Consider the following 12,726-nt stretch of genomic DNA (forward strand, 5'->3'; position numbering starts at 1 on the left):
CAGGCGCGTGTCAGAATTGGCGGCTTTATCCTGTAAAAGCCCTTATCTGATTTTCCATTCGGACAGGGCGGAATTGAGGACTCGTCCTCAGTTTCTCCCTAAGGTGGTTTCAGCGTTTCACCTGAACCAACCTATTGTGGTGCCTGCGGCTACTAGGGACTTGGAGGACTCCAAGTTGCTAGACGTTGTCAGGGCCCTGAAAATATATGTTTCCAGGACGGCTGGAGTCAGAAAATCTGACTCGCTGTTTATCCTGTATGCACCCAACAAGCTGGGTGCTCCTGCTTCTAAGCAGACTATTGCTCGTTGGATTTGTAGTACAATTCAGCTTGCACATTCTGTGGCAGGCCTGCCACAGCCAAAAATCTGTAAATGCCCACTCCACAAGGAAGGTGGGCTCATCTTGGGCGGCTGTACAACTTTGCCGAGCAGCTACTTGGTCAGGAGCAAATACGTTTGTAAAATTCTACAAAATTGATACCCTGGCTGAGGAGGACCTGGAGTTCTCTCAATTGGTGCTGCAGAGTCATCCGCACTCTCCCGCCCGTTTGGGAGCTTTGGTATAATCCCCATGGTCCTTACGGAGTCCCCAGCATCCACTTAGGACGTTAGAGAAAATAAGAATTTACTTACCGATAATTCTATTTCTCGTAGTCCGTAGTGGATGCTGGGCGCCCATCCCAAGTGCGGATTGTCTGCAATACTGGTACATAGTTATTGTTACCAAAAAATCGGGTTATTGCTGTAGTGAGCCATCTTTTCTAGAGGCTCCTCTGTTATCATGCTGTTAACTGGGTTCAGATCACAAGTTGTACAGTGTGATTGGTGTGGCTGGTATGAGTCTTACCCGGGATTCAAAATCCTTCCTTATTGTGTACGCTCGTCCGGGCACAGTATCCTAACTGAGGCTTGGAGGAGGGTCATAGGGGGAGGAGCCAGTGCACACCAGATAGTCCTAAAGCTTTCTTTAGATGTGCCCAGTCTCCTGCGGAGCCGCTATTCCCCATGGTCCTTACGGAGTCCCCAGCATCCACTACGGACTACGAGAAATAGAATTATCGGTAAGTAAATTCTTATTTTTTAAACCTGTTTTCATACTTTACCATCCACATAGACTACGATTGAGAATAATCTGAATGGCCTGCGAGCCATGCAAGGGGAACACAGTACACTAACTGAGGTTCCCTGTACTCAGACAGTGAAACCGACACAAAAAACAAATTAATAACAAATTGTGTCGACTTTTTTGTCAACCTTTTCCTGTGTCGACCTTTTATACCTCTCAACTTTTTCCTGTGTCTTCCTGTCATAGGTTGACCTTTTTTCCATGTTTACCTAATGCATATAGACAATATTGGGTTGACCTATTTACTGTCGACCTAGACATTGTAGATCTTCTATACCACACCCGATTATTGCATAGTGTGTCGACAGCACTTGGAGCCGACTGTCACTCAGAAATCCAACAGATCAGTTCTCCACATCAGGAGGGCTGCATGGAATATGCAGGAGCTGTCAAAAAAATAAATAAATCATGGATTGATCCTTTTTATCTTTCAGGTATATACCTAGCTTTAGAATGCACTTAAACTACACTGACTTTTCTCTGAAACAATAAATTATGGTGGAATATTACTTGACCTACATGACTTGTGAAACGTCTCGCTAAACAGAAATGCAATTTGGACATTGGGCTATTATACTTGGTGCTCTGGAAGTAAATGGAATTTGCTATATTGAAGTCCATACTTTTAACTTTCTTTAAATGCACTGAGTGCAGCATGCAGTGTTTGGGAAAATATCAACATTACAGAGTAGGCTATTAAATGGCTATGGGGTAATTGGAAAACGCGTCTTCCGTTTTCAGAGCTATTTTGTATGTTCTTCTAGATCTAAAAAAACAACAACAACTGTGTGTATGAAGTCTTAATAGCCTTAGTGTGTGCACATATATACTTTGCAGTATTTGCTATGCATCAGGTGTTTGCCTTTCAGTTAAGTTCCCCAGTCGCCCAATTTGGCCATCCCTCTGTGTTTTTTTTTTCATAGGAAGAGGTTCCAGAAAATTTAATGTATATGTCCAGCCTGCTAGAGGGATTTTTGTTCATGTAAACTTGCTAGAAAAAACACATTCAATCCGGTGTTGAAAGCCCCCATTTAAAGGCTCTTGGCACTTAAAAACTGAAGACCTGTATGATGTGTGATAATCCTGTTTTTTGTTTTCAGTAAAATAACTGGAGATTTCCTCTACTGTGAACAGTATGTCCATTTATGAGCTCTTAGCCCACCTGTTGTAACTGTGATGGTGTTATTTGCTTTTATATTTTATTTCAGTTCATTAGGGATCCTGAGGCTTCTGGTATTCTGAGACATATTTTAAAAGATGTCTTTGAATCACTGAAACAACGGTCTGTTTAATGTTTGGGTGACTGATCCAATCGTTGGGGCTAAGGTTCTATTTAACATTAAGGAATACATGAAAACATCATTAAATGCTATTAATCCATTTTTTTTTTAATGTTTTTATTGAATTTTTCAATATACAACAAAAGAAGCACAATCCAGTGTATCTATCCAATCATTCCATACAGAAAATACCCGGATTAGATTATCCTTCGAAATACACAAACTTTCAATCTTTAAAGAAAGTGATCAGGACAAAGACAAGGGAGGGGAAGGGAAAAATAAATGCAATTAATAGGTTACATTACAGTAGGGCAGGCATTCCCAACCACGGTCCTCAAGGCACACCAACAGTGCAGGTTTTAGTGATATCCAGGCTGCAGCACAGATGGTTAAATCATAATAACTGAGCTACTAAAGTCACCTGTGCTGAAGCCTGGATATCACTAAAACCTGCACTGTTAGTGTGCCTTGAGGACCGTGGTTGGGATTGCCTGCAGTAGGGGAACGCCTCCGGTAGGAACTAACCATGGTGAACCATCGGGCCCCAGGAAACCCACACTTGAGTACCATAAATACTTAAAGAGAACTGATCTGCTGGAAGGAAGTCCAATTTAAGGAATCAAAAATACTCAAGAGATGGGTCTGGAGTGGTTCTTCCAGAATTTTAATATATGGACCCCATTTTCTATAGAAGGGAGGAACATTTTTATCCAAGTCAGAGAGGGTAGATTGTCGTTCAAAATACATAGTATTATTCACCTTAGTCAATAGATGTTCCAGTCTAGGGGCAGTTTTATAAATCCACGGAGTTAAAATAGTTTTTTTTGCCAACGTGAGGAATATATATAGAAAGGGACAGAGGTGTTGGGAACTCAAAGGCAGGCCCCAGTCAGTAAACTGGAGGCCCAATAAAGCTGCAGGTGAGAGGGGTAGCCTAAGGTTAAATTTAGACTTTATAAACCATAACACTTTGTTCCAGAATCGCTTCACTTTAGGGCAGTGCCAAAAAGTGTGCATCAGCAAGGCATTTGGGGCAGCATCCAGGTTCAGACGACACCATGTGACATCTCTGACCCGGTGATTATATATGCACGATGTAGAAATTTAACATGGATTTCCTGAAGGTTAGAGGTGTGAAGGACTTTTAAAATGTGAGTTAAAGGGCGTAAAAATTCAACCATAGCGGATTGTAAGGATAATTCAGATGTCCACTTTCTCAATCCTCATAGGGAGCAAATCCCAAATAGAGCCATTGGGCTTTTAATGGTAATTTAATGAGACGAGTAATAATAGACAATAAAGGGTTTAAACCCTGGGGTGCCACCAACTCTGGGGGCAAAGACTGTACATAGTGCCGGACTTGGAGATACGTGAAGAATTCAGAACGGAGTACACCATACCGCTCTATGAGCTCAGTAAAGGAGAGTAAAGTACCACCTGGATCAAATCCATCCTTAATACAGCTGATTCTTTTAGTCCGCCAATGCGAAAATTTGGAATTATCCATAGCAGGTGAGAAACATGGATTCCCAATAAGGGAATAAATGTTCAGGGTTTCTACCAAGAGCCTTATTAATAGCTTTCCAGGCTAGATAGGTGTCCCAGAACAGCAAATTATTTCGCACCTGTGATGGCATGGATGGGACCGGTGTATGCAACAGTGTTCACATAGGGATGTACTAACGCCTGTTCAATAAAAAAAATTTGAGTATACGGATTTCATCAGCAGCCATTCTGAAATATAACGAAAGACAACTGCTCTAGAGAACGATACCAAGTCCGGGACTGCCAGTCCCCTCTCCACCCTTTTCAGTTTCAGTTTAGCAAGAGCTATTCTCTGTTTTTTGTTTGCCCACAAGAATTTTGTAAAAAGTTTATCACACAAGGAAAGGTCAGTTTTAGTGAGTTTAAAAGGAAGCATATAAGAAATCTTCAGGAATATAATAATTTTGAGAACTGCGGTATGGCCTAGTAAAGACAAAGGTAAAGCATTCCAAGATGTAAGAAGGAGGGAAATATTATTCAGAATCTGTGCATAGTTTACTTTATATAGGTCAGACAATTTAGTCGGAATAAACACTCCCAGGTATTTCAGTTTGGTAGTATTCAAAGAAAACTGAGCGAGAAGGGGTGAAGAGGCTAAGTGGCTAGCCCGCTGGTATGAACGGAAGAAGTTCTGATTTAGTCGTGTTAACTCGATATCCCGCAAATAAACTGTATGAATGTATTTTGTCCATGACAGCAGGGATAGAAACCCCAGGTTTGGAAACGAAAAGCAGCACTCTGTCCGCAAACAGGCTGACTTTTAGTTCATGTTCTGTAATTGTGATTCCAAAGAATTGAGGGGAGGTTACGTAAGGGAATCGTGAGGGGTTCAATTGCGATCGCAAATAAAAGGGGAGATAGGGCACAACTTTGTCTAGTACCCCTTCCTAACAGTACAGGGTTAGAGAGGAAATCATTCATAAATCCGAGAACTGGGAGCAGAATATAAAGACTGCAAGACACTGGTCAGACCCGTCGGCAACCAAAACCTCGCCAGTGTGGTGTACAGATGATCCCAACTCACCAGATCAAAAGCCTTTTTGGCATCTAAAGATAAATAAAGTGCGGGTCTGGGTTCCCAGAGGAGTCCCACCAATGTGCCGCCACTAAAACCTTGCGAATATTACCCGTAGAGTGTCTCCCAGTAATAAAGCCTGTTTGATCTGGGTGGACTACCGTAGGCAACATAATTTTCAATCTGTCTGCAATAATTTTAGTGAGTAATTGTAATCTACATTTAACAGGGATATTGGCCTCTAGGATCCCGGAAGGAGTGCGTCCTTACCAGGCTTGGGAAGGAGGCGGGTAATAGCATCGCTGAAATACTGTGGAACTTTATGAGATAGCAAAAGGGCATTAAACACTGGTGTCAGTGGAAGCACCGGTTTAGGCAATAGTAATTTATAATATTCCCCTGATAGGCCACCGGGGCCTGGAGACTTAAGTGATTTAATCTGTTTAATGGCTTTTTCCACTTCTAAGGTGGTAATAGGTGAGCAGATAGTAGCCGCCATGGACGGCAGTAATTGTGGGAATCGAATTCCAGAATGACAATTTAGCATCCGGTTATACAACTCGGTATAAAACTCGGTAAGGACCTGCACTATATCTTTAGACGTGGAAGCTAAAGTATTATCTGGGCGTTTTAGTGGTTGAATAAGTGAGACTGGAGAGGCTTCCTTCAAAAAGTTGGAGAGGAGTCTGCCTGTATTATGATGAAAAGGTAAAACCTGTGATTTTTATAAAAAGTGTGTTCATCACCGAGGGAGGTCATAACCGCATCAAATGCAATCTTGGCATCAAGGTAACCACGTTTAGAAAAAGGAGAGTATGACTGTTTAAATGTCTGGTAGGCCTCTGTCAGTTGCTGTTGTGAGCGATTGTAATCAGCAGTAATTTTTTTCTTCCTGCGAGATACATATTCTATGATACGCCCTCGTAAGACCGCTTTAGAGGCCTGCCAGAAAGTCAACAGGTTAGTCTGAGCCATGTGTGCATTATCATTACTGTATTCATCCCAAAACATCGCTAACTCTTTGTGAAAATCTAAAAAGGATGAAAAGTCTGTTGGAAAACGTCAGCGCTTATAGGCACCAACATCTAGCCTGGAGGAGATAGAAACCCAAACAGAATGAGCCAGAAGTGCCATTGGCTCTATGGCGGAGTCAATAGCACTAACAACTAGGGAATCGGACAATAACACATAATCTGTTCTAGAGAGAGTATGGTGAGCCGCAGAGAGGCAGGTGTACTCCTTGTCAATGGGGTGGAGAAATCTCCAGTTGTCTGTCACATTCAGCTGCCGCTCTATATATGGAATACCCAGTGTAGGGGGAAGCGAGTACAGGAAGAGGAGGAAGAATCAATATACTTTGGGGCAATAATATTAAAATCCCCCCCAACTGTCAGGGCATAAGACATAAAGAGTAGTTAATATGTCAACCTCTAGGATAATAAATCGTCCCTCAGTGTCTTTTATGAAAGAGATCACCTCCAGTCGCAGAGCATGTTTAGCCAAAATGAACACTACTCTGGCTTTGGAGGAGAAGGGGGCGTCCGCCACCACTTTCCATCCCAACATACCAAGTTTCTGGGCCTCTGGAGAGAGAAGGTGAGTCTCCTGCATAAATATCACATCTAGATGCAAATTGTAAAGATATAACAACTATTTTTTTTCTCTTGACTGGTGAATGAATACCCCCCACATTCCATGTACCAATTCGGAATACAGACATTATAGCACATTCAAGATATTATAGATTCTACAGGTAGTGTGAAGACCTGCTGTCGCCCCACCAAAGAGCTACATTCAGCCAGGGTAGTAATAAGAGAGAATTAACGTAACCTAAAATCAGTAAAGGGTGACACAAAAGGAGGGGTGGGGATAGGGAGCACGAGACTAACATATAGAAACAAAAAGCAATAGAAGAAATTCAGAAGAAGAGCATCTTCTAACAAAACATACATACTGACTTCATGGTGTGAAGAATAGAACAGAGGAAACTAGGAGTCTAGAAGCCCCTAACCACGACCGCCTCACATACAGAGAAGAGGAGATACAAACATTGTAACCTCAACTGCAATAAACATTACAAAGAAAATAAACCTGCAAGCGAACAGATCAGTAGCAATAAGAACCAGTCCAGAGGAGTCTCATAACCAGGAGAAAACACATGGGAGCAATATGGTATAGAAACTCAGATCCAGAAAAGTCAAATATATCAGCAACCAGCACTAGAGAATAGCCTTCGTGTATCACAACAGGGCAAGTATATGAGCTGTATCCAGTACGGAAGCCGGAGTGGCATCTGAATAGTGGGAGAATTGCAAATAGGGTGGAGAGAGACGTTCAGCTCAAATCAGTAGTAGCCGAGGAATCTTCATCAGCGAGAAAGGCCTCCGCGTCTTCTGGGGTATTAAAGTCCTTAAACGTATTACCGTCAAGGATCCGCAGTGTTGCTGGGTAAAAGAGGGCGAATTTCCGGCCAACGGCTACTAGTTTAGAACAGGCCCACCGCAATCTCGTCAGCTCTGGGGAGTAATCTTGAAACAGAAGCAATTGGTTCACACACATACATATACACAGACGGACAATACCCCTCTGGTGTGACAATCTAGGCATTTGATAAAAACTCTCAGATCAGTAGCATACATAAAGTCACTGTTTATTGCCTTTATTCTGGGTCATGTGTCCTGATGAAAATGATATAAAATACTGCAGTCCTTCCTTTGCCTGCACAGCACAAATATGTATCCATAACTATGTAGTGCAGCGCCCCTTGCTCAGTTTTCCTCCTTAGGTGGAATCTGTAAATGGTATAATTAGGGGCGCATAATAATGAAGTACTTAAAAGAAGTCTAATTTAGACAGTCTTGATTAAAATGGGTGTAGTATGGTATGTCGGCGGCCGGGATCTCAGCGGCTAGCATACCGGCGCCGGGATCCCGACCACCGGCATACCGACAGCTGGGCGAGCACAAATAAGCTCTTTGCGGACTAGTTGTGCTCGCCACGCTGTGGGCACGCTATTTATTCTCCCTCCAGGGGGGTCGTGGACCCCCAAGAGGGAGAATAGTTGTCTGTCTGTATGCCGGGTGTCGGTATTCCGGCGCCGGTGTACTGAGCGCCGGGATCCCAACAGCCGGCATACTGAATACCACTCGATTAAAACACATACACATTCTTGTAAAAGTGCATATAGCAAAGTTAGCAGCTTTTTGTGGCTCACTCCACGCTCCCAGCATTCCCTCCTGGCATCTGTCTTGTCTTGCTCTTCCAACTACCGTTGTCGCGTAACTTCAGTGGTTAGCTCAATACAAACCTCTTTGGTGTAGGTCAAAAGGCAGCAGCTAGTTTGTCCATATAGAGCTGTGCAGATAGGATTTTACTTACCGATCAGATGGCTTATTTCTGCCATTACCGCTGTTCGTTTGCGTCTCTCTTTCTGTCATCTTTGATGCGCTGAAATACAACTGTGCTTTGCATGTGTGTTGATGGAATCTTTCTGTATTCAATGGAAACAAATAAATACCTAACTTTGTCTGGATAATGTACAGACCTTAATGAAATGCACAGAATGAAACAAGAAAAGGTGAAGCTTTGCATGTAAAGCAGGTTAAAGGATGGCATGTAGTGTACCACTGCATGGGTTGTAGTGGGTGAGGCTGGAAAATTATACAGCAGGCAGGTCTACAGTCAATAGGTCAACAACATGTGGTCGACTGGTACAAAAGGTTGACAGGGTCAAATAGTCGAAATGAAAAAGGACACAATTAAAAAAATGTGGGGTACTACTACTAACCCAAATTAGTAGAAATGCACCCCCTTTGCGGTCTCGCTGTGTTTCTGGCTCGATCCTCTTTGCTAGCCACAAGGTTACTAAAGGTAATCATTTGTGACATGGTTAGTAAATTCAGCAAAAGTTGTAAAAATATGTAGAAACCCTAATAAATGTGTCGACCATTGTCAGGTCGATCTTTTGTACCTGTCGCCTGTTCACTGTTGATCTTCTGTATCAACCATCTCCCATTGCTGTAATGTGAAGGCAGACTACACTTTTAATGACCCATTTTTACGTTCTCTATGAACATATATCGCATCAAAAATTGACGTCGTATTTATTTCACAACAGTTTTCTAAAGATCTTGAATAATTGTCATGATATTTATTGATTAATACTCGACAGAGTTAATGATTTATCTAGTTTAGCTTTTCAGTTGCATGTCATTTTGTCATAGCATCAATAAAGTAAAACCTAAAAAGTCCTTAATTGGAAAATAAAGACTATGAATCATCATTGTGTAACATGACCTCTAACATGTTCCTGAATAATCATATGTGGCTCAAGCTGCACTTAAGTAAACATACACAGACTTATGTGTGAAGAGCACCACTAAAGCGTGTACTGTACAACAAAGTTTCTTAGAATACGGAGATGGATTCAATTAGCAGTGGCAATTTACTGTGGACTAATTGTTCCCAAGGGGCTATTTATTTAGTCAGCTGGCTTAACACACATTTTATTATCAGGTCTGAGCAGGCCTGAAAAGAAATGAAGAAATAGAAATACTGTATAATTACCCTGTTATCGGGGGCAAACAGTGGGTTAACACACAGGTTTGGGAACCTTTTCTGAGTTCTATGGTTAACACCAGTGACGTGCGGTGAGGTAAATTGCTGGGGAGGGCTGGCAAGTATCCGGGAGACTAAAGCTGGCCATGCACCTAAAGATTTATTGACTGATCTGGCTGGTTGGAATGAAAATCTGGTAATGGATGAGAGCAAATGACAATCCATCCAGCCAGATTGAACAATAAATCTTGTGATGTGCAGACAAGGTAGCACGATGAGACAGTGCCTCGCCTGTCATAGTGTTGCACTGAAGCATGAAGGACCCACCGAGGAAATGCATTTGTAGGGGTTCATGTATAGAGGCGTGGCCAGTCTCAAGAGGTTTGGCAAACCATTAGAGAGCGCATGGTCTGGGCCCCTTGATAAATATATACAGATAATACTGCTAGTGCGTGCGTGATAATGTACCCTATTAATAACAGCAATGCACTGTAGAATATGCGCGTTGGCTATGGGATGCCGGCGGCTGGGATCCCGGTGATCAGCATACCTACGCCGGGATGACTGCCACTAGAATGACAACGGGGGGCAAGCGCAACGAAGCCCCTTGCGGGCATGCTGCACTCGCCACAGGTCCTATTCCCGTGGACACCCATGAGCAGGAATATACCATGTAAGCTGGGATTCTGGCATCGGTATCCTGACCACCGGCAATGTAACTACATCCCGAATAGACACCATAGTCCTGTGCAGTATATGGTAACATATGAAATTTGTGATTCAAGGGCACACCTGATTTCTAGAGAATGTGGTGTGCTCATCAGGGGGGGTTTTAGAATGCAGCAGTACATGTCTGCGCTTATACTGCAGGTGTTACTTTCGCAATCTAGTCTGAAACTCTTTTTCAAAACTAAGTAAGTATGGGCTAAATGAATTCCTCCTATATTGCTAAACAAACTAAAAAATACAGATTACATGACTGCAAATGAACGTGCAATCATTTTTTATGAATCCACAATTCAGTACATACAGTAGTAGCAATTCCAGACATACAGAAGTACTGGTAGTACAAAAGTTTACTCATACTTTAAGTAATATAAATGAACAGTATTCATTTATAATTTATTACCTTTAAATCAGCCAGTTATCATTTTGTATGGTAATAAAAATAAATTAAATTGGGATCTAGCTGTGTTTCTTGGTTGATACTAATTAATAAAATCCACTAAAATAAAAAAAAAACTTGAATAAATTAATCCATTACATTTTTTTTTTCCAGCCAAGTGTCTTGCAGTGGTTCTCACGTTCCATTTTAAAATGATACACGGATTCAATACTGTCTCTTACTTGTATGGTATTATAATTTTCTGTGGGGTCTGTTGCAAAATAAGACCCAGAATGCCTTTTTGTCTGATTTATTATATAAATTTGTTTTGCTCTGGCGTTAATAAAATAAAGTACAATAAAATGAGGAATGTGATGAAAAAATGTTCATACTCTCTTCTGATTCTCCCTTTGCAAAAAGTACATGTGCTACTTGGTTTTCTATGTAGATTGTTTTAATTTATAGTTTGTTTATTAGAAACAACTCATGCTGTCAATAAACCATTTTATTGTTTTTCTTATAGCTGAAGAAGCAGCTGGGCGACTGTGACTCCATTACTCAGGAAATAGTTGGCAGTGCCCATATAGAGAATTATGCACTGAAAATGTTCCTGTATGCAGACAATGAGGACAGAGCTGGCAGGTTCCATAAGTAAGTAACTGCAGGTAATAACGTATATTCCCGGTACCAGAGAAACCAAGTTATTCTATACTCTACAGTAGTGCCTCTCAAATCCAGTCCTTGGTACACACTATAAGATTATCTGTCCAATCTGGCTGGTTAGAATGATAATCTGATGATGTCTGGAGCAAATGACAATCAACCATTTGCTTGCAAATTCTGGAAAACCGATAAAAACGGTTGTTCAGATAAATTGGTTAAATTAACCGGCTGTAACAAATTTATCTGAATTACCATTTTTGTCTGTTTTTCAGTGTTTGGGATCAAATAGTCAATTGTCATTTGCTCCCATACAGTACCAGAAAGAGTGGACAGATAATCTATTGGGCCCTACACACTTGGCGATTTGGGCGATGTTACCGGCCAACGATATTATCATTGGCCGATTTTTCATCACCTATTTTCAGCATACACACTGGACGATATCTGTGGACGATATGACACGACATACATCAATATCGGCCAAATAGGCTTGCATGTTTCAACGATGATCGATCAACGATAAACGATTGCGGGGTCGTTGCATGCACACCGAAAGATATGAATATATACAATGCTCAAAAAAATAAAGGGAACACTAAAATAACACATCCTAGATCTGAATGAATGAAATATTCTTATTAAATACTTTGTTCTTTACATAGTTGAATGTGCTGACAACAAAATCACACAAAAATTATCAATGGAAATCAAATTTATTAAACCATGGAGGTCTGGATTTGGAGTCACCCTCAAAATTAAAGTGGAAAAACACACTACAGGCTGATCCAACTTTGATGTAATGTCCTTAAAACAAGTCAAAATGAGGCTCAGTAGTGTGTGGCCTCCACGTGCCTGTATGACCTCCCTACAACCCACACAAGTGGCTCAGGTAGTGCAGCTCATCCAGGATGGCACATCAATGCGAGCTGTGGCAAGAAGGTTTGCTGTGTCTGTCAGCGTAGTGTCCAGAGCATGGAGGCGCTACCAGGAGACAGGCCAGTACATCAGGAGATGTGGAGGAGGTCGTAGGAGGGCAACAACCCAGCAGCAGGACCGCTACCTCCATCTTTATACAAGGAGGAACAGGAGGAGCACTGCCAGAGCCCTGCAAAATGACCTCCAGCAAGCCACAAATGTGCATGTATCTACTCAAACGATCAGAAACAGACTCCATGAGGGTGGTATGAGGGCCCGACGTCCACAGGTGGGGGTTGTGCTTACAGCCCAACACCGTACAGGACGTTTGGCATTTGCCAGAGAACACCAAGATTGGCAAATTCGCCACTGGTGGCCTGTGCTCTTCACAGATGAAAGCAGGTTCTCACTGAGCACATGTGACAGACGTGACAGAGTCTGGAGACACCAAGGAGAACGTTATGCTGCCTGCAACATCCTCCAGCATGACCGGTTTGGCAGTGGGTCAGTAATGGTGTGT

General features: G+C 42.0%; 1 protein-coding gene across 2 annotated transcripts in view; it reads left to right on the top strand.

Moving 5' to 3' along the window:
• VTA1 (vesicle trafficking 1) overlaps window positions 1–12,726 on the top strand; it is a 568,530-nt gene that overhangs the window by 256,673 nt on the left and 299,131 nt on the right. For both annotated transcript variants that reach the window (XM_063917835.1, XM_063917834.1), the window contains exon 3: window positions 11,152–11,279. In XM_063917835.1, the coding sequence (XP_063773905.1) occupies window positions 11,152–11,279 (128 nt within the window). The remainder of the gene's footprint in view (window positions 1–11,151; window positions 11,280–12,726) is intronic.

The sequence above is a fragment of the Pseudophryne corroboree genome, chromosome 4 (genome assembly GCF_028390025.1).
Source record: "Pseudophryne corroboree isolate aPseCor3 chromosome 4, aPseCor3.hap2, whole genome shotgun sequence".
Classification (NCBI taxonomy): Eukaryota; Metazoa; Chordata; class Amphibia; order Anura; family Myobatrachidae; genus Pseudophryne; species Pseudophryne corroboree.